The sequence below is a fragment of the Lepidochelys kempii genome, chromosome 24 (assembly GCF_965140265.1).
Source record: "Lepidochelys kempii isolate rLepKem1 chromosome 24, rLepKem1.hap2, whole genome shotgun sequence".
In the NCBI taxonomy this organism is placed as follows: Eukaryota; Metazoa; Chordata; order Testudines; family Cheloniidae; genus Lepidochelys; species Lepidochelys kempii.
In genome coordinates this window covers 3,110,713-3,138,248 of record NC_133279.1, presented here as the reverse complement: position 1 = coordinate 3,138,248, position 27,536 = coordinate 3,110,713, and the positions used below count along the sequence as shown (strand labels likewise).

The 27,536-nt window shown below is 48.4% G+C and overlaps 2 protein-coding genes across 2 annotated transcripts; both read left to right on the top strand.

The window, feature by feature from the left end:
* Positions 1-2,452: 2,452 nt before the first annotated feature.
* LOC140902713 (CD48 antigen-like) lies at positions 2,453-13,424 on the top strand. Its single transcript, XM_073323075.1, has 4 exons — positions 2,453-2,707; positions 6,510-6,830; positions 8,962-9,225; positions 10,248-13,424. The coding sequence occupies exons 1-4, from the start codon at positions 2,653-2,655 to the stop codon at positions 10,340-10,342; spliced, it is 735 nt and encodes a 244-aa protein (XP_073179176.1). The 5' UTR covers positions 2,453-2,652; the 3' UTR covers positions 10,343-13,424.
* Positions 13,425-14,192: 768 nt separating this feature from the next.
* LOC140902891 (SLAM family member 5-like) lies at positions 14,193-27,217 on the top strand. Its single transcript, XM_073323482.1, has 4 exons — positions 14,193-14,214; positions 18,281-18,607; positions 19,999-20,256; positions 27,183-27,217. Exons 1-4 carry the CDS (start codon positions 14,193-14,195, stop codon positions 27,215-27,217), a joined length of 642 nt encoding a protein of 213 aa, XP_073179583.1.
* Positions 27,218-27,536: the final 319 nt, after the last annotated feature.

Genomic DNA, 27,536 nt, shown 5'->3' with positions numbered 1-27,536 from the left:
CTGCGGGTATCGATCTGACTGCGTGTGCAATGTGAAGACAACAATGTCGCCTGGGTAATGGTTAGTTCATAATAGCGTCTCTTCAGTGTTAACACCAGATCTTCCCAGTAACGGATGTGAACCACTCGGGGCTGAAAGTGGGTCAGTTCTCAGCAGGCATTGCAGATTCCCCGTCGTTTAATTCGCTGCCAGTTCACTGCTCCAGCCAGGTTCTAACTCTTGGAGACCGCTGGCTTCCAGCTACCGCGTGTGGGAGCATCTTAGCATTCCCTTCTCACCGGCTCCCCTTGAACTCAGCAGCTTAAAAGCGCTGGTGCGTCTTACCCGGCACATTAGCTCACTGCATGAATTTCACTGCCATTGCTGCTGACATCAGTGATTACAAATAAGTGTTTACTACTTTGTGCAGTGTTGTTGTAGCCATGCTGGGCACAGGATAGTAGACTGACAAGGTGCGGGCGGTAATATCTTGGACCAAGTTCTGCTGGAGAGTCAAGCTTTCAAGCTAAACAGAGCTCCTCTTCGGGTAATAAACGATATTAGCTCCCCTTGTCGCTCTGTTTACTACTTTGACACTTCTGAGCCGTGCTGCTGAGAGCAAGGAGCTGGATATTACTGGACTTGTGGACTGCTCTGTGGGTGATGCACAAAGTCCCAGAGTTCAGGCAAGCATCCCTGTTCAGGAAAGAGAGCAAGCCTGGGCTTAATTTTAGGCATATGCTTTCAAATTGTGGATAGAGCTTAATCACATGCTTAGAGTTAAGCGTATGCATAAGTGCTTTCCTGAATCGGGGTCTACGTTGCAATTACTGAGCCAATCAGCTACTGCCCTGTGCTACCACTGAGGGCATGATCATCTACAAGAGCAGATGGTGGGTAAAACCTTATGGCTGCTGATGCTGTGAGAGAGGGCAGGCTGAGGTTATCAGCCCGGCATTTCCTAAACTGCCTCTCCCATCTCACTTGTGAGCTGATCGCATCCGAAGCAGAGCGGCTGAGTCACAAGCACGCAGGCCCTGCGATGCCATTCGTAGGGTCACTTGAGCAGACCCGTGCTGCAACTGGCCGGTCGGCCCACTCAGCTGGATAGCCAAGGCGCTGCTAATGGGGCAGATCTCAGCCGATGTGAATCAGCGTCTCTGCACTGATTCCAACACAGCGCTGTTGGTTCACCCACGCAAGATGTGGCCTGTTTGTGCAATGGAGAAATGTCCCCAGATTGGTTATTTGTAGCCAGAGCTTAATTTGTAATGGAAGAGGTGCCGGGGCTCAAGCAATTTCATAACTGATGTGGCAAGCCCCCAGGTGCCGGGGCTATGACCTGCCCAGCCCTGGCACTAATTAAGCACTGTTTAAAGCAGCTATACAGGATAAATGTTTGACCCTGGGGCCTGAAGTTTGACCCTGGGGTCTCATTTTCACCAAGGCCCCTTTATACCACTGGTGTAAATGGTGGATTCTATGTAACCTGAAGTCTTTAAACTATGATTTGAGGAGTTCAGTGATTCAGCCAGAGGTGATGGGAGTGGGTGGGTGAGCCTCTGTGGCCTGCAATGTGCAGGTCAAACTAGAATCACGATGGATTCTTCTGACTTTAAAGTCTATGACTCGGCCCGGCTGGGGAGGGCCGCGTTACAAGAGATGTGACTCCGAACAATGGCAGGCTGCGAGGCATTGTCTTGCAAGGACCAAATATTTTGGGGTTCCTCTGCACAGCTCAATGCCTCCAGCCCAGCACAGTCTCTACGGAGAGTGACACCGCCCCTGGGATTCTGCCCAATGAAGGGGCAGGTTAGCCGCGCTCCTTTGCAAGGGGCTGCAGCCATTCCCGGCACAAAGGCAGCCAGCGTGCTACAGTATCCTGGCTGCAGGGGTGAAAGTAGGCTAGTACGGGCCAGTACAGTGTACCGCTAAGAAGCTGGTACCGGCCCTTATGCAGCCGAGGTGAAAGAGCTGCCACGGTAGCACTTTAAACATCGCTGCCCCTTTTGCCCCCCCCCCCATTGGTGACCCTACCGGCAGGGCTGCAGATGGGGGGGAGGGGCAAAAGGGGCAGCTGTCCCGGGGCCGGTGATTTGAAAAGGCCCAGGGCTCCTGGCTGCTGCTAACTGCGGCAGCGGCCAGAGCCCCGGGGGGCGCAGTCCAGGCAGCGTGTGCCCCCGGACCAGTCAGTGTTTAATATCACTTTCATCCCTGCCCAGCTGAAGGAGATTCTGATTTACAGCTGCCTGGACTCCGAGCCTTTCATTGGCCTCACTGGCTTGCTAGCCTGTGGAGGGAGAGAACTTTGCTGCATGAGAGTCTACGCCTAAAATGCTGTATTCATACACTGCAACTTGCTCAAGGAAGTGGTTTTCTTTGACAAATTGTCACATGCTGCAAAAAGGGAATTTCAACTGCTCTTTAGATTAGTTGAAAAGATGCACTGCACTCCTCGTTAAAGTAACTGTTTTAAAATCGGTTTGGCCTGTCTCTCATTTACACCAAGCCCTTTTTATCCCAGTGTAAAGGGGCCTTAATGCAGGTGTACCTGTAATTTAGTCCCGTATTAAGACCCTTTTACACGGGTGGTGTAAGTGAGAATCAGGTCCTTTGACAACGTCACTTGATTAGAGGACATCCTGGTTTTAGATTGCCGCGAGGCTGGGGAAGATGGCGGCAGCCGGTCAAACCTTTGCATACCTGGTGGTGCTCAGCAGCTTACAAGGTACGCTTTTTGGATCTGGGTTGCAGATTTGGGCTGTGTGTCTGCTCGCGCGTGCTAGTGATTTGATTCTTTCTCAAACTCCCCTGCCTTGTGGTAGATAAGTTTTATCTTGGAGGGCTGGAGCGGGGGGAAAGGATATAAATTCTGATCCAGTGTTTTGCCGACATTTCTTTACTAAGTGGAGCACGGCTGCCTTGTTCCTTTCAAGTTACAGTTTTCAGGCTCATCACAAGAACAGGCTTAGAAACTTATTTTTTGTGTTTGTTTTTTAAATGAAAGCCCGTTTTTTCCATCGCAGAGACCAAAGCCGAGGGGCTCGCACAAGTCGCTGCATCAAAGCTCCAGAGAGATTGTTAGAGCTCATTAACTGTATTTAGCTGGGTTGCTGGAACAGACATTTCCTTACCCTGCCTAGTTTTTCTTCTCTGAAGTCGGTTAGAACTGTGCCCATGGGCTAAACCCAGGCCACAGACTGGAAAGCTCCAGAGAAAACTTCTAGAGTATTTCAGTCTCCAAGGATCTAGAAGCTCGTCATTTTTTATCATTGACAACATTTGTTCCTGCACGCACTGAAATTAGGGCCATCAAAATCCACACTTCTGGTCAGAAGGGGTTGTTTTTTTCCTCCTGCGTATAGCATTCTAGTGATCAGGGGAATCAGACAGGGGTTTGGCTCTACTTACTCCGAAATAGGGATTCCATTGTTGTCAACTCTTGTGAATTTGTTGCGAGTCTTGGTATTTTCTAAAAATCCCCAGCTGCTGGAGCCCTGTGATTATGTAAGAATCTCACTTTTTTTTTAAAAAAAAGAATGCTAAATTTCTAGCCCTTGTGGTTGTGGAGAAAAGCTTGAAAACATGATCCATAAACATTCAAAACCCAGCAGGCACATAAAAAAGAACCCAAAACTAATATTTTAAAAAAGACAATCTCATGCGTGAGGGACCTCATTCGTGATTTTGGGAGGCACAGGGTTGGTAATATGATGGCGGTGGTGTGGGGGAGGGAAGTTGAAAGGCCCAACTTTTTAGAGGCGTTTCAGTGCCTTCAATGCTGGTGTAAAGGGTGGTGTATTTGTTAATGCTTATGTCATCCATTACGTGTCTAGGGCAGGTCACGTGGTGTTTGTGATTTCCCCCTCCCCCTTAGTAATGGCTTTTTATGGTAGTTCTTGCATACGGGAGAAGATGTCCAGCTTCGTAGGCGGAGTTGAAACAGCAAAATCCACTCTGTCACCATCACACAGCAGCAACGGTGAAGCACACACAGCGAATCAAGAGACCATAAAGTGGTAAAAGGAGCTGAACTTACCCCAGAGTCAGCAGCGGTCACGTGTAGGGCGTTTTGCTTGATCCAAACAAGAAACAATCACCCCTAGCTCTTCTCACCCATGGATCTCAATGGGCTTTTTAAATGGGTACCGTTGTCCCAATTTCAGAGTGGGAGAAACTGAGGCACAGAAAAGGAAAGTGACTTCACCTAGCAGGACAGCCAAGTATAGAAGCCAGGTCTCCTGAATCCCAGTACAGTGCTCTAGCCACTAGACGATACTGCCTCCAGTGAATAGCGCACACTCTGTTTGCTAGATTACCAATTCAAAAGGTCCAGCTTATAAATATGAATGTGTTTAACACACCTGGTGTATGTATATGTCTGTCCCCTCCCACTCTGGTGATGGTGGGGTAACAATCTGCTATCGCTACCAGCTAATGGAGTTAGTTACTCCTTTAGCTCAAGTGTGAGACTTTAGCTCTGACTGCTGATAATTGCTGACCCTAAAGATGACCCCTGCTGGATTTGCTACTTGTGTCATTCATGAAAATGCTCTTTCCATGATTTAAAACAAAAAACTCCCTCAAAAGATGAAATGGCCTCTGAAACAGGAAATGATGGGGACAGGCAGTGGCTCAGCATAAAGCAGCCTCTCCTGCTAATTCCGGGCAATTTGTAGATGGGGAGGGTGGGCGAAACAGGAAATGTAAAGGACGAGGCCATTGGTATGTTGGTTATTGATTAGGACCCCAGAGAACAAATTAGGGGCAGGAGAGAAAATAAAAAAGGGTGCAATCTAAGTCCAAACTGGAAATAAAAACAACACTTTGCACTCCTGTAGCAACTTTACTTACCAAGGAGCAAAGGATGCAGACCTTAGCTGAGCCTTACCACAGCGATCTCTGGGAATCGTTATACAGAGGGGGAAACTGAGGCACAGAGTGAGGCAGTGACTTGCCCAAAGTCAGTGAGTTGGTGACAGTGCTGTCAGGGTGTAGCCGAACTTGGCAGGATCCACCTGTTAGAGCAAATAAGGGAAATATTGGTGCATGAATTAAATCTGCCCAGGCTGGAAGAATATTCTGTCCCTTCCTGCTTCATGGCCGCAGTGACACTTCGTGGGGACTCCCCCCTGCACGAACGGCTGCTGTGCATCGTGGGAGATGTAGGCTGGAGGAGAACAGGGGCGGGAGGTTCTGCACTAGCCCAGCTGGGCACAGATGAAGGGCGAAACATTCCGTTTGGATTTTCCCGACAAGCCAAAGAAGAAGTTCATTTCCCACGGAAACTGTCATTTTTTGCGGAAACCACATTTGCTGTTTAAACACCCAACACAGCCCCCTCCCCCGCAGATATTTCTAGGACCTCACTGCCGAAGTAATCCCAATAATTTCAACATAAGAAAGCAGCATGGCAGAATCCTGCCCCTGGCAATAAACAGCCCACGCCTGCTCCCGAATGCCGGTTGGGGGCACTGACCCCAAGACATGGGCGTCCCCCTCTTGCCAGTCTCCCTGATCTCTGCGCTTTGAGGGACAGGCAGTCAGTGTCCTTTCATCCCGCTGGGCAGACCTCATTTGGCCTGTGTCTCCCCCGCGACACCGGCCACCATTCTGCCCAGGGATCTCCATTTCCGTTAGTGGTCTGTCCTCTAAACGGCGTTTCTTCCCCTCCTCTCCAGCATTTTCTTTGCTTCTTCTTGCTCTTCCTTTCACTTCTCCCTTTGTGGGTCACTTGCATTTGTGCTAACTCACCCCTCTGTCCAGGTGGTACCCCCAGGCCCCAGTTAGCTCAGGCATCAACTCTAATTTCCCCCAATGTTCTAGACAATCTCTTATACGTTCGTCCTCGCTGATACCAAAGTCACAATGCTCTGCTTGCTCCAGGCCCCCTTGGACACCGGCAGGCCCTTGTGCGTATTATATTGTTGTTGGGAAATAAATGGTTTGACAAGCCTTTTCAGTACAAATATCAGAGTGGTTCAAGACCTAGTGGCCCGCAATCAAGGCTCCGTTTTTCTAGGGACTTACAACATAACAATACCTAGAGCGAGGGCTCTTTGCGGCTGTAGATCTGTGATACTGGGTCCGGACACCATAAGGGGAAGAACAGAAAGTTAGGCCCAAAAAGGAGCCGCTGAGCCCACTGATTGCATGGTGTATTGTTGTACTATGGGAGTATATTGAGTAAGTGCTTTTGTGAAAGCTTGGAATAGTCTGAACATGATGGTCATTATGCAACATCGATACAGACTGGGGTTAAACCGGCCTCAAGGAACGCTCCATTGCTCATTTTGGGGGGGCCTAAATCTTCTGTTCTCCACTGGGAAGGGCAGTCTGGAACCTGATTGTCACAAGAACTCAAAGTCCTTCACAAAAGAGCCAGTAGCATTATCCCCATTTTACAGGGGGAAACTGAGGCACAGCAAGAGGCATTTGTGCTAGCTTGTCCCAGTTCACCCAACAACTAACTAAGAGTAACGCTTGTTCCTTTGCTTCCCATTGCAACCCTGATTTTTGTCTGTTGACAGCTTTCGAGGCCACAGAGGTGCCGCACAATCAGGTGAATGGGATTGTCCGTGGCATGGTGTATCTAAACCCCAAACTGCCAGTCCCAGAGGAATACAAGCAGATCATCTGGTGGTTCGATGAGTCCCTAAAGATCCTGACTAAAAAACGGAATCAGACAGCGGTTTACCTCAATGACGTTTTTCATAATAAACTGTGTTACCATGAGAATCACACCCTGGAAATTGTCCAGCTGCAGAAGCAAAACAGTGGCATCTTCCGGATAGAAGTGGAGAACAACCAGAGCAAGACGCAAAGTGAACTTATCCAACTGAATGTGTACGGTGAGTCGGGAGCGGCTTCTTCACACAAGGGTCAGGGATGGTGAGGTAGAAGGGCCCCGATAATGCACCTTCCTCTCTCCCCGGCCCGAAATGCCCACAAGGCAGGGGAAGGAGCAGGTAACAGCCTGGATGGGACAAAGAGGCTCCTAGAAATGGGCCAGATCCTCAGCTCAGGTTCTGGGTCCAATGTTCCATCGCCAGAGCTGTTCTTTCTGGAATCTTTGTGGCTGGGGCTTTAAGAGGAGGGGTCAGGTACCGACCTTAATGACATTCCTGTTTTGGGATCTCCCACAACGGACCAAATGGGAACAGAGGCAAAAGCAGATTGCTGCCCTGCTGGCAGAAGGTGGGGTAATGGAGCCACCCAGACGTCTTCAAGGAACAGCTACACACACGTCAGAAAGCAGGGGAGACCAGCTAGTGAGAGCCAGGAAGGCCACCGGGGAAGGGGGCTCCATAAAAGAAATGAGTTGATAACCCATGACAGATGACAGAACGAGGAGTAATGGTCTCAAGTTGCAGTGGGGGAGGTTTAGATTGGATATTAGGAAAAACTTTTTCACTAAGAGGGTGGTGAAACACTGGAATGCGTTACCTAGGGAGGTGGTAGAATCTCCTTCCTTAGAGGTTTTTAAGGTCAGGCTTGACAAAGCCCTGGCTGGGATGATTTAACTGGGAATTGGTCCTGCTTCGAGCAGGGGGTTGGACTAGATGACCTTCTGGGGTCCCTTCCAACCCTGATATTCTATGATTCTATGATTCTAACCCCCCCAGGCTAAGCTGGTAAGGGCCAGGAAGGATGGTCTTGTAGCCAAGGTACTGGACTGGCATCCAGGAGATTTGGTTTAGTCACTTAGGCCAGTGTTTCCAAAAAATAACTAAGGATTTGGGATGCCCCATTTTCTGGGCACACTTTAAAGGGACCTGATTTTCAGAAAGTGCTGAGCATCTGGGCTCTGAAAATTGGGATCCTACAGGGGATCCAGAATTGAGGGACACACAAGTCACTAGTCACGTTTAAATATCTTGGCTTAAGGCCTTTGCCAGGGGTCTCTCCGTGCTTCAGGGTGTGAGGATATGGCCATGGAGTCCTGAGAGATGCTGGGGTGAGGGAGGTTATCTAAGCAACCAGACAGACCCTAGGGTCACATGCACTCTGCTAGGTGAGATGGTGGGTAGACAGGATTGGCGGGGGGGGGGGGGGAATACACAGGGAATTTGGTACTGTTGATCTAATGTATCTGGTCCAAATGGGGTGTATTTCATCACCCCCAAAATGCTGAAGGAAAATAATGAGATCTGGAAAACATGCTCTCCGGTGGGAAACTTTTTAATGAGCTTATTCTAGTTAGCTTATCAAAGGGAAGGTAAATTGGTGACTCGCTCTCAAAGCAGTTCTAACACACGGGGAAGGTCTCTGAAGAGCCCTCTCTTATCAATCTAGCAGATAAAGGTAGAACAAGATCCACTGGCTGAAAGTTGAAGCTAGAAGAAAGTTTTGTCTCATTTTGTGTTTGCATTTAACGGGGATGGAAATGAACCATTCACACAGCTCACCCAGGCATATGGTGGATTCTCCATCACTTGAGGTCTCCACATCATGGTTGGACCCTCTTTCTAAATGATATGCTCTCATCCAGCCACAAGTCAATGGGTTGGAAGCAGAAGCCATTGTGTGAAATTGTCTGATCTGCATTACACAGGCAGTCAGACTAGATGAGCATCATTCAAAGATTCCAAGGCGTGAAGGAACCATTGTGATCATCTTGCCTATCCTCCTGGATACCACAGGCCAGAGACCTGCCCCAAAACAATTCCTAGAGTAGATCTTCTAGAACAATGTCCAATCTTGATTTAAAAATTGTCAGTGATGGAGAACACATCACACTCCTTGGTAAATTGTTCCAATGGTCAATTACTCTCACCGTTAAAATTTTATGCCTTATTTGCAGTCTGAATTTGTCTCGCTAATAGACCCTTCTGTATAAAATCTATACAAGCAACGTCCCCAGCTGGTATAAATCAGTTTCATTGGAGCACCACCAGTTTACATCATCTGAGGATCTGGCCCATGGTTAGATCTCTGTCATGGTTTGGCCTGTTGTTGAATTTCTCTTTTCCCTATTTCCAGAGCCTGTCCCTAAGCCCAGTGTGAAAGTCACCAACAGGGACAACAAAGATGGATGGTGCAATGTCACCCTGGAGTGCACTGTGAACGCCACCCAAGTGGCCTACCACTGGTACAAGAATGAAAAGGATTTTGTGGGCAAAAATAGCAGCACACTGGACGATCAGTTAAAGTCAGAAAGTCACGCATCTTACAAGTGCGTCGTCAGCAACCCCGTCAGCGAAGAGGCGGGCTTGGTCTATTACAGAAGCCCTTGCACATGGGATGGTAACATTCACTTTGCATTCATTTATCTTGCTGCGTCTATCTGGCTGTGCAGGTTAGCTATGCAGCCACTCTGGTTCGGTCTCAATTGAAGCAGGGCAGCCGTGGTTTTGGTGACTCTTGAGCGAGAGTCTCGTTCGCTGCTCCCCAGTGTATATTTCCCTCCCCGGGGGACCCCAGAGCAGTCTTCTACTGACCTGCCCTGGGCTGTGAGTTGCTGTGAAGCTGCAGTCACCGTGGTGCCAGACTGGGGATGCCAGGCTGCTGGGGGTGCCGCGGGTGGGATGAGGGATCCTGGCCACGCGGCGTGACGCTGCCCAGGGTTGGAGGGACTGTGGGTGCCTGTGACACAGGAGAGCCGCCTGCTGATGGGCTGCCGTTCGGGCGAGGGGCTGAGTCCTCAGGGGGTCGAGGCCAGTGGTTTGGAGCTCGAGGTCGCAGGGGCAGTCCCTGGCAAGGGCCCGACCAAGGGGGTCCATTAGAGGCACCAGTGCAGGGCATGGTGTCTGCGTTAGCACAAGGCACAAAGTGATGCAGCGGCTGGGGGGGCTGGGGGGGAAGGCACAGTGCAGATAGTGTGTTCTAGGGGGATCCCAGACGATTAGCCACAGGGACAGTGCCGTTGCAGCCGGGCACTGGGTTCCGGAGCCAGCTGTGAGGTTCTGGGAGCCTGTGTCGATAACTGGGGGGATCCTCTGGGGTTTGGGGGTGTCTCCTTGGCTCATTCTGCACAGGGAGGAGAGAAGAGTCATCCTGGGTGATTGAAGCAGCGGGGGGAGCTCTCTCTGCACGCTCTGGGGGATATGGGGGGGCAGAGCGCTCAGGCCAGGGACAGGGCTGCTTTCCCTGTGTTTTGCTGTGCATCCTCTCTTTGCTCCCCTCTCCTTCGACCCCTGCCCATCCTTGCCCCTAAAGTCTACCCCCTCCTGTGGGTTTTCCATGGCAGGGGCGAGGCAGCCCATTTGTATTATTGTTAATAAATAGCCGGCAGGTGCTATAAATAACAGGTTCTTGTCTTGTTTCAGAGAAGAACTCAGCCGTGCCCTTGTCCCTGGCTCGGAAGACCGCCGATTCCATCCTGGCGTTTGGATTTCTCCTCCTCGTTCATAACTGGGTCTAAGGCTGCCATTCCGGTGAAAGCCAAGGGAACGCAACGATCTCCTCGATTGCCTGCGCTGGTCCGTTCCCGGGCAGACCTGGTGAAACGCACAAGACCAAAACGAACTCCTGAAATAACTGTGTTAGACAGGTTTCAGAGTAACAGCCGTGTTAGTCTGTATTCGCAAAAAGAAAAGGAGTACTTGTGGCACCTTAGAGACTAACCAATTGATTAGAGCATAAGCTTTCGTGAGATATCCACCATCTTGGCCAGCACACTGGGGATTGAACCAGGGACTTAGAGAACTAAGGAGAAGATGATGTTGCAGAGACAAGGCCCACTACTTGGGTGCTATAATAGCCTCACTTTCTCTGCAGATGGAGGTGGAGGTGCAGGGAGGGATCCTGGCTGTTTGCTGGATAAGAACAAAGGTCCTAAGTCAGTTTAAATTCAGGCTATTTATCCAAAAGTCCTTCCTTTGTTTGTTGGGATCTGGAGAATCAGTTTAAAAGTGCAGCCGCTCCAGGTTGTGGGCATAGTTGCCAACTTTCACGCCATAAATAAGCACCCTGACTTTTTTGATTTATTGTGAATCAAGCTAATCCCACTTCAAAACAAGGCCAAAACAAGCCAATCCCTAAGTACCTCAACACTCTATGTGACTAGGTCCCCCCGGCATGCAGTCTGGGACTGTGGTGGGCCCACTGTGCACCCCTGACTCTCTCCCCACCTTGCCCCTGTTTGCCCCTTGTCCCCCTTTATTCCCCTTTGCCCCTGCTTGCTGGGAGCAGATTATAAAAAGAAAAAAGAAGCAACAAGCTACAAGCCAAAAACTAGCCAACAAGCAACTCGCAAGCCACTTAAGCCAAAGACAAGCCCAATTTCTGTGGGTTTTTTTTCACGGGTTGGGCATGTCTGGTTGTGGGACCTCTTTGGAGGTGTTACAACCTGAGGGATTTTGCATAACAACCCCCCACTGTTCTGAGTACCTGGAGAAGCTGTGGCCTCCCTTCCCGGAGGGAATTGACATACAAGCCAGAGCTGCAGAAGAGCTGGTCTCTCTCACCAACAGAAATGGGTCCAATAAAAGAGAGAACCTCCCTCACCTTGTCTCTCACACCAACTTGTCCCTGGCACACAGCGATACATAAACTTAATTCAAGAAGGTTAACCTGTATTCAGTAGGGTTTGTCCAGGAAATTGCCACACCTGTGACAAATTATGAGGGACCTGGGAGAAAGGAAACAGACCAGGGAGAAAGAAATATCTGGGAAGCCTGCAGAGAGGTGAGGGCAAGGAAGGCTCTCTTCCCAACTGGGGACGAGCTGGGAGAAGGGGACCAACGTACTTCCTCCCAACAGAGGAGAGCTGCAGACTCCTGTTTTAAGGAGAGAGGTAACAACTGCCTGAATTAACCTGCTCCAGGAGGAGGGTGGGGGTTTCTGCCGCAAGGAGAGACTGGGGGGTAGCCCAGGCTGGGAACAGGGCTCATGGGGTGGGCTTCAGAACAACTCCAAAAGCCAGGAGAGCCTCTGCTTTATTAAAGATGTTTGTTCTGGATTATTTGGCACCAGCTTTTATTAGGAATCTCGCCCCCTGGGGAGTATTATTGAGTCAAGAGGCCTGAAGTGGAGTTACTGGGTTCCTGAGAAGGGAAAGTGAGGCAGGGAATGCCACACTTAGCCAGAAGTGGGTGATGCTGCAGGGCAGTCACACCCCAGGACAGTAACAAAAGGGGCAGAAGCATGAAAGAAAGAGTGAGCAGGAAACAAACAAATACTCATGGCTAAGATGCCAGTGTAATGGTGGTGCCCACAACTCACGCTGCTTGCTTGTGGCTGTGATACTTCGGGGAAATCTCTCTGTCTAATTTCTGACTTTGGTGTGAAGTTATGAACTCGCTGTATGTACCTTTACCAATATGGAGCAGCCTCTTGGCCTCTCTGTTGTCCTTTCAACTCCATGTCGGAGGGGGTAGGGGCAGCGGCCTAACAGTAGGGGTCATTTAACTTAAGTGCTCAGCCATTGAAATGTGATCACTCTAGACAAGGAACTGGCTCCAAACTAGGCTAGCTGGGGTGAGGTTGCCTGGCAGTGAAGACACCTATTGAGGGTGACAGGGGAGTCACCTGACAGAGGAGACTGGAAGGTTACAAAAAGGGAGGCACTGATCTAGTTGGGGATCGTTCTTCCTTAGCTCAAGAAAGATGGGAGAGAAGCAATGCAACATGTAGGTGCCTAAGGTGTGAGCCCTGCCTACCTACCTGCACATAGATGGACCAGGCACTGAATTAGAGACCAGGGCTCTAGTCTCAGCTCTGCCACTGACCTACCATGGGCAAGTCACTGTGCCTCTCTGTGTCTCAGTTTCCCCTCCTAACTTGGTCTGTCTGGTTTCTTTATACTCTGCAGATCGGGGACAGACTGCTTATAGCACCTAGCACAACAGGGCCCTGAGCGTTCTTGTGGCCTCTCACACTACTATAATACTAACAATAAAATTGATTGTGAATCGAGACCCTTTTTATTGGTTAGCAGAGCGTTACCTATTGCCCTCAGCATGTGAGTCTGTTTGTTGGATGCAAATAGCTGGTTTTGATGAGCAATTTTCAGGAACTGTTCAGTTCCAGCTCTTTCTAATTGATGGTTAGTGACTGGTTGCTAGGTCCTATGGTATCATTTTTGCCCTCTGGTTAGGTACCTGAAACTGTCTTAGAGAAATATCTGGGATAACATTTTAGGTGACTAACTATTTACAGTAAAAGTCTAAGAATCTTCCAATATTTGCAAACATTTTCATAATGACCTGGTAGTTCTCCAAATAATCATGACTAAGATAACAGTAAGTCCTACTGAATGGCAGACAATGCTGCAGAAATAATAGCATGCAATCATCTAATTAATTAAACTAAAGCAGACTCACTAGGGGCAGAGTTAAGGTTGCATGGACATCACCAGCTAGAACATTTGCAGGCTTTCGAGTGCAGAGATGCATGAAATATTTCAGGCAAAAAACTTTTATTTGACAAAAATGCAGATTTGGGCAGACCAAAATTCTGAATTCTGGTTGATTTTGGTGAATTCTTGCTCAAGCATAAAGAAACTCGGAAAAGTCAGAACAAGCTGTTTCCGAAAGATGTTGTGGAATTTCCCTCAGGTTTATTTTAAAAATTCTTTAAAATGTTTTTTAAAAACTCCAAATGAAACAAAACAGTTCAGGTCATGTGATAAGTTTCATTTGATTCAAAATGATTTTTTTTTTTTTGATTTGCTGAAAATTTTTTTGGGAGTCATCAAGTCCAGGTCCCTGCACTGAGGCAGGACCTAATAAACCTAGACCAGCCCTAACATAACCAACCTGTTATGTATTTTCCCCCACTATGGAATGCACGCATGGATGTAACACATACACACTCCTGTCTTTTGTGTGGTTCTGAATGTTCTCAATCAGTTACGCTCCAAACAGCTTTGTCCTGCTCCTTCCCTATGTGTTTACATATTTAATGCCAGTGGCCCTCCATTTCTGGTCCTTCCTGTATGCAAACTGGTGCTTAGACTAAATAAATACCTACAAGGTCATGTTTTTCCTCTCTCCTTCTTTTCCTCTGGCAGGGAAGGGGTTAAATCGGGGGACTCTTTGAAGTTGGTGGGGAGGAAGGAAGCTGTTGGAATGTTCCATTCGCCCTGCAAGGGCGTGGGGGAGAGCTGTTCTATAACACGGTTGTACAAATGAGCCATAAAAATAATCACCAGACTCACAAGGATAAATCACTAGACATGAGTGTACACAAATGTGAACTGAAATTGTGTGTGTGTTGTGGGGAGGGGTTAATAGATTCCTCTCCTCTTCATCCCCGTCCCCCCAGTAGAGATGGTTCAGTCACCTGTTACAGGTGAGACATACCTGGATAGTGACTGCCATGGTAACTGCTCATCATGGGGAGAGGTTTGGCCCTATTAACCCTTAGAATGCTGGTTTGCCCCCCGGGCAATTTCACACCTTGGGGACCAGCCAGTTCCTGAGGGTTTGGGAACAGGCCACAAGAGGGCGCTGTGCTGGGGTGCTGGCTTCTGGCCACTGGGAGCACCCGGTCCCTACCTATCTTCCCCCCTCCCGCTCCATCCATCGCTCTCCTGCACCCCCATCCTCCAGGCTGTCCCCCTCCCATTGCAGAGGAGAGACGGTGAGGAAAAGGAAACCGGCCAGTGCCACATTGCTCCCCTCCTGCCCTGAGCGTGGCTGGCAGCAGCTCGTCCCTGCCCCCTATAGGGGAGGTACGGGGGCAGTTTGTCTGTGTAGGCAGGACAGACAGGGCTTGGGATGCTGGGACTGTACAGGGGAGACAGCCGGGGGGTGGGGGGAGGAACAGAGCTGGGGGTGGGGGCTGGGGATGGAGCTGCTATGGGGCTATATAAGGATGAAGGGGGGAGGAGGATTGAGTGGAGGAAGGAGGGGTCAGAAGAGGAGGGAGAAGGGACCAGTTTGTTCTGGTAGGGTGGTAACGGAGGATATTGGTGATATTGGTGATAGCACAAGGATATTACTCAATGGCTAATGCAAAGCATGGCCCAGTGACTAGGACACTAGCCAGCGACTCTGGGTCCAGTGCCCAGCTCTACCAGATGCTCCCTGTGTGACCCTGGACAACCCACTGAGTTGATTGATGCCTCAGTTTCCCCACCTGTGGTACCAAGGAGATATCAGCACTGCCCTGCCTCACGGGGAGCGGGGTGGTTAGGGTAACTATTAGAGACTGGGAAGAGCTCTGGTCCTAGGGTGATGGGCGGCCAGGTAAGTAGCTGAGACAGAATGTGAAGATGGGTGTTTAGGAGCTAGCTCCCTCCTCCCCCAAAGTGATCTACAAGATGGCAACATCTGCAAGAGGCAGGTCTGTTGGGAGAGATTTGGGGCCCTGGTACAGGCCCCACCCCCTCTCGTTTAACCATATTTACACAGACATAAGAGAAGTTTGCGGTGGGGGGGCTGAGCTTGGGTCCCCCCTTTTCTTCCTGTCTCATCTGCCCTGGAGAGAGACTGCTCTGGGGTTGGCCACGGTCCTAGCCTAAGCCAAAGTGGTGTACTGGTCTAGGCTGTCCTGATGACTGGCCATGTGGACAAGGTGCTTCCTCTCTCAGGCATAATGACAATCAGCTTGTGTTAGAGAACCTGGAGCATTAAGTAGTGGTCATGCAGCACTTTGAAAACCACAACACTAGAGATGGGCCGGGCCTAATCCAAACGCAGGAGCTTCTAGAGCCAAACTTCCAGCTCAGTAGGATGTCCCAGGTCTTGAACCCAGGTCTGGGTGTCCCTAGACAGCTGCTGCTGCATCCTGGCTCCGCCACCCAGTGTCTGCTGAAACCTGGAGTGCCCGCAGGCTAGTAGGACGATAGCCTCAGCCAAGACTCCACCCACGGGAGCCCTGATTGGAGGATCGCCTGACTCCACTGATTGGTCCAACCACACTATTTAAGCCAAAAGGAAACACAGGAAGTTTGTCTGAGCAGCCAAGTGGTTTCCTGTTGTGGCTGCACCCAACCTGCTTCCTGCCCCGCACCTGGCTCCTGCCTTCTCTCTTGTTTCCACCCTGCTCCTGCTCCATGTTCAGTTCTTGCCTTTCCTCCAGTTACCAGGCCTGGCTTCGACCCCGGCCTCCAACTTCTGACCTTGATTGTCTTGACCCTTGGTTCTGCCATTTGGTATCTGACCTTGGCTCTGACTCTGGTCAACTGGTAGTTGCTTCTGATGCTGATCCTTGGCTTCGTTCCCCAGCCTGGGTGCCTGCTCTGCCCACTAGACCTGATTGCTGATCTGACTCCTGGGCCAGGTCACTTACGGCCTGGTCCATAACTGTCGGTCCTATCCCAGCAACTCACGCACATTGGACTATGGCAGCAGGGCTAAAACCTTACAAAAATGGCCACTGGGTTTCTAATGACCCAAAGGGAGCTTGGTTTTATGTGTCATCTTCCTCATTAGTTTAGAAAAATGAGGCATAGGTGGCAAAAGTGAGACATTTTGCCCTTGGAGACGTAATGTAACCGGCTTTAATTGAGTTCCTCTGGATTTATGCTGGTGTGAATGAGAGGAGAATCAGACAGTAGGACTGACATAGCTGAAAGAGGCTGGATCAGAAAAGTTTGTGAAGTCTATCCACGACCTCCCGTGTCTTGATAAGTCACAGCGCCAGCCCCATTACAGACACACTCAGCCTGGGCCCCTGGTCAGAGCTCAGGGTATTAGGGTCAGGATTAGAAGACCAAATGCAGCCTTGTGTACGTAAGTGCCAGACTTCTCCAAGAGCACCCAGCAGCTCCCACTTTGGCCCACTTCATTTGGGTGCTGCTGAGCTCTTGTGGAAATCCAACCCTCCAGCCTTCTTTTGTGAACAGCTGGGCTCCCAAATGCTCACCTCGCTTTCCTCTTTCCCCACGGAGAGGCCCCTTCTGAGTTGTCTTTTCCTCCTAGGACTCTCTGGGAATGTCTAGGAGAAGCTACCAGTTCGGTGTTAGGATGGTGATCCTGGGACTATGTTGGTTGCTCACATGTCTTATCCTTACAGGTAAAGTAAGTGTGTGTGTGTGTAGCTGGTTGAGAATTTTCCACTGGAATGAAGAAACAATTTCTGCAAAATGGAAACTTTCTGTGGGAATTTTTTAATTTTGTTAAAAGAAAAGGAGGACTTAGAGACTAACAAATTTATTTGAGCATAAGCTTTTGTGAGCTTCAGCTTGCTTCGCCGGATGCATTCAGTGGGAAATACAGTGGGGAGGTTTATATACACAGAGAACATGAGACAATGGGTGTTACCATACACACTATAATGAGAGTGATCAGGTAAGGTGAGCTATTACCAGCAGGACAGCGGGGGTGCGACGGGACACCTTTTGTAGTGATAATCAAGGTGGGCCATTTCCAGCAGTTGACAAGACCGGTTGACGAACAGCGGGGCGGGGGAGGGAATAAACATGGGGAAATAGTTTTACTTTGTGTAGTGAGCCATCCACTCCCAGTCTTTATTCAAGCCTAAGTTAATTGTATCCAGTTTGCAAATTAATTCCAATTCAGCAGTCTCTCATTGGAGTCTGTTTTTGAAGTTTTTTTGTTGAAGAATTGCCACTTTTAGGTCTGTAATCGAGTGACCAAAGAGATTGAAGTATTCTCCGACAAAACTGAAGAAAAAAAAATTCTGGTTATTTTGACCCAAATCAAAAATTGACCCAAAATGTTTAATTTCAAATCAGTTCAACAAACTGTTAAAATAGCATTTCCCTGTCAGTCCATTGCCTCATGGGAGTTGTAGTTTGGCCCTCCATTCTCGCCTCTGGGTCTGGCTCCCTGGAGGACTACATGTCCCATACAGCAATACAGGCTCCCATCTTACCAAGCTGTGTGGTGCACCATGGGAGTCACATGACCCTCAGTACATTATGGGAGAGGGAGCCTGGCCCAGCCCATAGGCATCCAGCTCCCAAATTACACCTTCGATGAGTCAATGTGCCTCAATGGGAAAATGCAGATTAATATTGAACTGACTTGAAACAAAGCATGTTGGGTCAGTTTAACCATTCGAAATGAAACACTGCCATTCAGGAATGTCTGATGTTCTCAGCCAACAGTGCTGAAACTAAATTCTTCAACGCTTCCAGACTGAAATATTCCAGGATTTCCATTCTGCAAAATAACTTTCAAATTTTGGCTCTTCATCTTGATGTGGGATGGAAAATGAATGTTGAAATATTGTCATTTCCAAGCGAATGGAAACTCCCAGTTTCACTCAACCTGTAGATAGGTGGAGGAACGTGTATGGGGATAGAGAGGTGTGCATGGGGATGGATGGATGGAGAGATAGATAGATAATATCGATCTGCATGAAATCAGACTCAGAAATCAAACTCACGTTAAAGAACTCAGTTCCATCAGTTTCCTAACCTCTCTCTTTCTTTCTGTGTTTCTAGATGCACGCACCACCAAATCCCAGGCGATCCAGCTGACTGGGATGGTGGGAGGGTCGGTAGTTTTCCCTTTCAAAGTTCCCCCGTGGGTGCCCGTGGAGACCATCGTCTGGAATTCGGTCACAACCCTCGCCACATTTACCCCCCGGAAAGGGAAACTAGCTGTAGTTAAAGTGCTGGATAAACGCTACATAGGGCGGTTGAGGGTCTTGGACCATACCTATTCTCTGGTGATTAGCAACCTGAGCATGCTGGACAGGGGCGTGTACAGAGCGCAGATAAACACCGAGTTCACCACCACCGTGACGGAATACCTGCTGCGCGTGTACAGTGAGTGTGGGGGTGGGATGGGGGGTTGTTTGCACCAGCTGACGGTTGAGCTATTGGTCCATGGAGTTGCTCCTGCTTTTCAGAGTTGCTGAAATCCTGGGGCTCCCCTGGATTTCAAGAGGAGATGCAGCTACTGAGCATCTCTGGAAATCAGACCAGAGCATGGGAGAGGAAAATCAAACTCCCGTTTCCTTTAAATTCAAGTGTCTGTTTCAAGAACTTTCTTTAAACAAAGACACCTCAGGCCAGTTTCCTCCAAGGGTCAACAGGGAGCTAGTCAGCTCCTTTGAAGCTCTTTAATGAGTGCATGGCATTCCAGTGCTCAGTTTTAATGAGGGGCTCATGCTAATTTCTTGTCTTCTGCGGCTCAAATGTGGATATAACCGCCCTGTGGGTAGGTGTTTATTTCAACATAAATATATATTTTTAGAGAAATTTCCCATAAAAATATTTGTAACATAACATCTAGCCCCTTAGACACATCCACATGTAGCGTCTGTCATCTTGAAAGAGCTTGGCAAATTGTGGGCCTACCCCTCCTATTGAAATCAAGGGCAAAAATCACATGGCAGCAGAATCACAAAGGCCCAGTGAAGAACCTTGCTCTGATATAGGGCTTTTCATTCATACGCCTCAAAGTACGTTATAATGGTGGTCAGTATTGTTAGGCTTGGGGTCACTGCCCACAGAAAAACCAACCCACTTGGGGCATGGTTACATGCTGCATATGTGGGTCTCCACTGCATGGACCTTTGAATCTCAGGGCAAACTTTCCTGGCCTTGGGGAGGCTGAGTGAAAATTTTCTGTGCAAACTGTTTTTGTTTTTTGTTTTTTGAGGGAAAACTAGTTTGTTGAATAAATGGATTTTATTTGCCTAAAGTATCTGTTGGAAAAGTCACCACCCAAAAACTGAACATTTTTTGGTTTTCACCTGAAACCAAAGTACTTTGATTTGGCTGTCCTGCCATGGTGCCTCATGGGAGCTGTAGTTTGATGGCCTCACTGCCTTGCTCTCCTCCACAGGCTAGGTTCTCTGGCCAAACTCTGTCTCCCATGACGCACTACCAACTTGCATGGCCTCCCTTCCCTGAGGTGAGACCATGATGCATCATGGGAAATGTAGTCTTACCAGGAAGCCCGGCCTGTAGAGGAGAATGGGGACAGGAGGCACCCCAGCTATATTTCAGTTTTCAATTTTTATCAAAAACTTAGAATATTCCATGTGGACCACCCCGCCCCACCCCACCCCGCGTGTATGCTGTGTAAAGAGATGAGAGGGCTGGGAACCTGTGGAAATGACCTGGGATTGCACAGAGGGGATCAAAGCTACGTGCAGTGCAGGGAATCCTCACTGGTCCCTTTCCCGTTTCGTATTGCCTCCAACACGCAGAGAAAATCCCCGTCCCAGATATTGCCGTTGCCATCCTGAATGGAACCTGCAACCTCCTGCTAAACTGCTCTGTCGCCGAGGAAGCGGAAAGTGCCACCTTCATCTGGATGTACACCCGCAGGAGGATCAGCCAGACCAAGGAAGGACCCACCCTGCACATCTCGAGCCGTCCAAGAGCTAAAGACATGATCCACACCTGCCTGGCAAGGAACCCCATTAGCCAGGGCTCAAAAACTATCTCCATAGAAGACTACTGCGGTAACTTACTATCTAAGCATCCCTAGGATAAACCTAAAAGACATGGGGTCCTGGGGTCGGTGCGGCCACGGCACAGCTGCGTGGGTTATGATCCCACTGCGTGAAATTCACCTCTGTGCAGAGAGCCAGCCACGTTCCTTGGCCCCACTTAATCCTAGATGCAGGCCCCTATCCTTATGGGGAACATGGCAATGGCCCAAGCCTTTAAAACCCTGACCTGTGGGCATGGGCCAGGGCTTCATTACAAAGTTTTGTTAGCACAGAGATGCTGGTCCATGCCCCTGACTGACAGACCTGTGCCAGCCAAACTCCCCATGGAGGTGCAGCTGTACTGAAAAACCAGTCCTCTTTGCTGATCTAGCTTGTGTCGTTCAGGGAGGTGGCTTAACTATACTAACAAAAGATCTCCTCGTGCTGGTACAAACTGTCCTCAATAGGTGGCTCTGCTGGACTAGTTATACCAGTAGAGCTGTCTCAGCAAATCTTTTCTAGTGGAGTCTGTCTCGCCAGCAGAGAGAGAGAGAGGGGTGGTCTGCTTCTCCATTGTCCTGCCCCTTGCCCTGTCACTTACAACAGTGGAGCGTCTGGCCTCAGGAGGTCCCAGATATCCCTTTCTCATTTGGTAGCATTTTATACCCCTGGTGTAAATGCCTGCACCAGATTGTGAGCTGTTTGGGGCAGAGACTGTCTTCTTGTTTGGTGTTTGTACAGCGCCTTGCACTACGGGGTCCTGGGCATTACCGCAAAGCGAAGAACACATAATATTCAGAGCAATAGGGAATGGGGATAGGCAGGAGCGAATAGCTGCTTTCGTAGGCGGAAAATAACCCCAGAGACCTAGAGATGCTCATTGCAGAGGCAAATGTTCATTGTGCGTTTGTCTGTTTCAACAGAAAGTGGCTCACCGACATCCATTTTCCAAGCGCTGAAGACAACATGCTTCTTCATGTTCTTTGGACTCCTCTTCAGCATGACCAATATTGTAAAATAAGGACCACACACTGCCTTCGAATGCAGACCGGAGTGACGGGAATGCACGCAAAGGGAAGATTTGTTGCTGAGGGGGATACAGAAGATCTCATGCCAACTGCATCCAAATGCCACGAACCCTTGCTGTAAGTTACCTTCTAACGCAAAGAGCTGCCGCGGCAGATCTTATTACTGTGGCTTTTTAAAAAGGTACTGTAGATTAAAAGCAGCAAGAGAAGATGCTGAGGCATTTCACGTCTGCAGGCAGAAGGTGATAATCTCCTAATATCTCCTCCTTATGGGCACGAAGCATCACACCTGAGATCCAGCCAATAGTGTGATTGTGTGGACTCCTGTTTACCAATAAAATGCACTTCCCAATCAGGCCTGAAGTTACTGATCTGCTCATAAAGATGTGGGGCTTTTTTTCCCGTTATGCCAAGGCTCTGGGTGTTGCTGTAATTTATGCTCGTAGTAGAGTAAAGGGGCCTTAGTGTAAATGAGAATCTATCCCCCCAAGATCTTCAGCTAATAAAGACCGCTCTGCAAATCAATGGGCCTGATCCTCCCCTGGCTTGCACCCCATGGGCTTGATTCACTATTGTACTGTGCCAATGGTTGGTGACTACTGTGGTGTGGTGCAATCTGGTGGGCAGGAAACCCCTCCCCCTTTAACTGCCAACTTCCTCTCTCGCTCATTTCTGCATTTGATTTCTCAGTGCATTTATCCGGGCAGGATGGGGAAGAAAGCCAATTAGATGGGGGCAGTGGTGTTTCCAATCCCCCACATTCAGAAATCATGGGCCAGGCCATCCAGAACTCCTGCTTTGCGAATCACAAGGGTTTGTTGCTGTTTTTTAATACTCAGTGTTTGCCGGGGGGGTGGTTCTTTGCCTTCTGTGTTTTTCAGCTTTAGAGCTCTCGCTTTCAAGCCTTCCTCTGCAAGCATGGGGGGCGAGATCCTTTTTGGTTTTTTAATGAAAGCTGAGATTCTCCGGAAGCCACCTTCATCCAGGAGCTGGGCATGCAGAAAACCAGGATAAAATCGGGAGAGTTGGTAGCACGGGCAGCAGCTTCCCTGATGCCCAAATAGTTAATGAGGGGGAGCAGAGAGAGCAGAGGAAGGCCCTTCCTAAGTGCAGAAGAAGGGGAATCCTTTATCTTGGCTTTTACACTCTGGACTGCCATGTGGAATAGCCCTGGGAAACTTTCTTACCTGGCCTTCTCAGAAGCTCAACTTGGGCTCAAGGGGAAAAGGAAGTTTCACACTGGGGCGTGTGGTTTCCTGGGTCTCAACTCAACAAGTCGCCCTTCCCCACTCCTGGAGGTACACAGTGAAAAGAACATCAGCACCGAACAGCTCGATGCTGAGGGTACATCCAGACAGCGAACGCTGTGCACGGGTTAGCCGGAACCAGCTAGCGCGGGTTACGATAGCAGCGAGGACAGAGCAGGGCGGGCTTCAGAGCAGGTCAGGAAGCAGCGTATGTGCCCAGGTTCTGTGCCGGGCTGGCACTGCCCATGCCAAAGCTGGCATGGTGCTCGCTTCACAGCCATTGTGCCCCCCGCTGGCTGGATTCAATGAATCACAATGGCAAGGTCCATAGTAGACGTCATAGAGTCTCTGCTCTGTCTCCCTTTTGCGAGTCAAGACTGCATAAAAACCTCATCCCCTAGTGCTGTCACGGTGCCGTTACGATGATTAATCATCTCTGCTGTGGCAGCACCTAGGAGCCAAGACCCCAAGGTGTCAGGTGCTGTACGAACACAGACCAAAACGCCAGTCCATGCGCCCAAGTGCTTCCAACAATGTGTTAGGGACACAAGGCGGGCGAGGTCATATCTTTGATTGGACCAACTTCAGTGGTGCAAGGTGCAAGCTTTCAAGCTACACACAGCTCTTCTTGGGTCTGGGAAAGGTGCTCGGAGTATCACCGCTACCTACAAGGTGGCACAGATTGTTTAGCGTAAGGAGTTAACACCTGTTGCAAGAGACCCTTTGAGGTGAAGTGGGCCATTAACACCTCTGCAGCCACAGGACAAAGGGGGCTTAGCGGGCTGCAGATTGTTGTAAGAAGCCATAACTCCAGTGTCTTTTTAGTGTCTAGTGAAGTTATGAATTTAAGCTCCCAGGGCCCAACAGAGCGACAGCAACATCATACGCAGCAGTCTCTGCTAGTTTGCAGGCCCAGGAGACGATGTCAAGCTCTAGTAACATCCGGCAAGCTAATGACTAGCAAAAGTGGATCGAGTGGAGTACTGTGTCCAGTTTTGGGCCCCACACTTCAAGAAGGATGTGGATAAATTGGAGAGAGTCCAGCGAAGGGCAACAAAAATGATTAGGGGACTGGAACACATGAGTTATGAGGAGAGGCTGAGGGAGCTGGGATTGTTTAGCCTGCAGAAGAGAAGAATGAGGGGGGATTTGATAGCTGCTTTCAACTACCTGAAAGGGGGTTCCAAAGAGGATGGCTCTAGACTGTTCTCAATGGTAGCAGATGACAGAACGAGGAGTAATGGTCTCAAGTTGCAGTGGGGGAGGTTTAGATTGGCTATTAGGAAAAACTTTTTCACTAAGAGGGTGGTGAAACACTGGAATGCGTTACCTAGGGAGGTGGTAGAATCTCTTTCCTTAGAGGTTTTTAAGGTCAGGCTTGACAAAGCCCTGGCTGGGATGATTTAACTGGGAATTGGTCCTGCTTCGAGCAGGGGGTTGGACTAGATGACCTTCTGGGGTCCCTTCCAACCCTGATATTCTATGATTCTATGATTCTATGATCCCCTATATCTAAGGATGAGTGAGCACATATAATTATCGCCCCTTCCCCCCGACTCTCATGTGACCCCTCTGTAGAAGAAAAGTGCCACCATTTACAATACAGGGTTTACTGAGGGTCAGCCCGGCCACCGATATAAACCAGTGTGGCTCGACTGACTTCAGAGGAGTGGTGCCAGCCTACTTCTGGCACACAGATTTCCAGGATCAGGCGTCACAGAGTTTCCTCAGCTGACTTTCTGAGTTTCTTTAGACTGACCCTCTACTTGGTAAGGCAACTCCCAACTTTTCATGTACTATGTATATATACCTGCTACTGTATTTTCCACTGGAGGCATCTGAGGAAGTGGGTTCTAGCCCACAAAAGCTTATGCCCAAATCAATTTGTTAGTCTCTAAGGTACCACAAGGACTCCCCCTGGTTTTTTCTTCAGCTGCAATTCCCCTCCCTGCTATCTCCATGGCTAAAATTTTCCTCTGAGGCACAGCTGGGCCAGCAGGGGTCAGTAGCAGCGCCTGACAAATGCAACCTGTCCGTTATGTGACATAGGAGTTTTTTGTTGTTTCCTTCTCGGTCTGATCCGGGGCTGCGAAATCTCTTTTTATAAATAGGTTTCCGCGGCAATGACTGGATTCCCTGAAGTGTGGGCTGGGCTACAGTTAGTACTGGGAACTTCATCCTTTCCACTAGCTTGGTTTGCCCTTTAGCCATTGGCTCTGACATCTCTCGCACAAACAGAAAGCTATGCTACCCTGGTGGTGACAGGCAATGGTGCTTCCGGTACCCCAGCTGCTTCAGAGGAAGGTGCAAGGTGCCCCTAGTGGACAGTTATGGACTCGCTTGACCCAAGCAAACATTCTTTCCTAATCTCTATCATTAGAGGTGAGTTTATGCCCTGAAGCGTGAGGGTATATAGCCTTTCTAAAAGATTATGCAGCCTAATGTAAGGGTGGATAGTCTCTTTATCCATATACATGTGTAATCTATTTATTAATCCTGTTAAACTCTTGGTCACAACATCTTGTGGCAAGGAGTTCCACAGGTGACCTATGCAGTGCGTCAAAAAACTTTTCCTTTCATCAGCTTTAAGAGAGTTGCCTTTCAGTTTAATGGAACATCCTTTGTCCTGGTAGTGTGAAAGAGAGTTCCCAATCTCCCTTCTCTGCACCATTCATTATTTTCTACGTGTCTATCCTCTTCACTTATTCAGGATCTTTTTTCAAACTAGAAAGCCTCAAAGGAGAGTAACCCTCATCTGGTATAAATCGCTAACTCTCCATCAAGGTTTTTTAATCTCTCTCCCTAGGGAACTTTTTCTAAGCATTTTTGAAACTCCCTATATGTCTCCTAGATACTGTCTGAGACAGAGTGACCAGACCTTTACACAGCATGCTGGAGACCATTGGTTTATATAATGGCATTTGCGTGCATGTGTGTGAAATGCAATATTTTTAGCATGGCTGGTTGAAATGTTTGAGATGACATGCTTTTTAATCCAAAAAATGGGGTGGCAAAAATGAATTTAGTTTTTACAACAAAAATTCATTTTTATGCAATTTTTTATTTTTCAGGAAAAAATTCAATGTGAAACATTTGCAAAAGATTTTCTCACTATTGTTATTTCTGACATTTTAAAATGCTTTTCTTTGGAAATTGTGGGGAATTCCCACTTCCTCTCCATGTTTGGGAAGGGGGGGGAAGTAAACATAAGTAAGAATTTTTTTCTCACTTTCTCTTACTTAAAAAATATTCTATTGGCAAAGTGTAAAAACCTTTCTTAAATTGCTAAAAAGGGAGACAGCATAACCCCTTCACTTACCTTTTTACTTTTCTCACACTTTTCCAGCAGGGAAAAAATTAAAAGAGGAAGGGAGGCTGCTTCTCCCACTTTCACAGTTTTACTTTCCTACCCGTATCTCTCCGCTGGAAAAAACGGGGATGGGACCAAAAAGGGGGAAACATCAGATAACTCAAAACAATTTTTGAATGAGAAAACCCCCCAAATGTTCAGATGTTTGTTTTCTTTTGGAATTTTTCATGTAAAACAAAAGTACACCTGGTCAGTTGTAATGCTCAGTATTATTTTTCATCCCACTGCTCCTATGGCCTCAGATTCTGTTTGCTTTTTTCACCTCTGCTCCTCCATGAGCAGCAGCCTTCATTGAGTTGCTCACCGTGATATCTAGGTCTGTTTCCTGAGTGGTTCATAAGTGAGCTGTAGCTCACGAAAGCTCATGCTCAAATATATTTGTTAGTCTCTAAGGTGCCACAAGTCCTCCTTTTCTTTTTGCGGATACAGACTAACACGGCTTCTACTCTGAAACCTGTCATAAGTTTAGATTGTAAACTCCCTGGGGCTGGAACTGTTGTGAAAACTGGGCCTTCAAATTTACCTTGGTTAGGCGCTCAGTCGTGAAGAGTGAGTGGAAGTTCCTAAGAAATCAGAATAACTTGTCCCAACAAATATAGATGGGAGAAGTTACAAAAAAGAGAGAGACTGAATTAGGCCAAACAAAAAGACCGCCTGATATAACTCAAGGACTGTGTTAAGATCATGCCTGAAAACAAGAAAAATTCTGGGGCCAGAAATTTTCGAACCAAAATTGGTGAGTTGGAAATTAGGCCTAACCCGTGGACAAAATAATGAGGGGATGGGATATTCCACTTTAGGGCCCTTAAAGAGACTTCAAGAGAAAAATTGACTACAGGAGTGAGCTTCACCACCATGGTTGCCATCTCCTGGGACCTTCATCATCCTGATCGTAAGATATGTGCTGACCAGAGAAGGACCCAGATGACATCACCACCAGCTCCGGCTGAATCCTGAACACCATCTGGGATGTGAGACGGTCTCCTTTCCCCACAACTGCCCCAACAATATTTCCCTTTTCTTCCCCACATCATTTCTTCTGTTTTCTATCCCTCTCCTTTTTCCTTCTGTCTAATAAGAGTCAGCCAAGACCGCATATTTTACAACACTGCTGTGAGCCTGTGACCACAAAGAGGCAGCTGATGCAAAGCCCTAAACAGCCCAACGTGCCAGGTGTCAGCCCATGTACTATGTCGGTGTTTTTCCAGCTGTGAGGTTACACGGGAGCCTCAACACCAAAGGCAGAAGCTGCATTTTCTGTTCTTTCCCCCTCCCCCCGGTTGTGTGCGTTTGTCTTGTTTTGCCTTCTAGGAAATGGGATCCGCCTTGAACACCACCAGGAATAACACCAACGTAACGCCGGCTCATCTCAACTAACTTCTCTTTTCCCCCCAAAGGACAGGTAACCGCAGCTTTCATACCATCAGAGACCGTCAACGCAGGCTTTCCTTCGAAAAATGAAATCGGAAACTAGAAATGCTGCTAAAATAAAAACTGTACTTAATATTTTAAATTTCAAATTCTTCCATACTTTTTCCTTCTTTCCCCTATCTTTAATAAAGTGTTAAAAGGAGGTTTAATGGGGTGTTTGCTATGGTACTAAGCAAGCTGAGATCTCTCTATACCAAACCCCAAACCTTGTTTAACGTTGTACAGTTGCAGGGT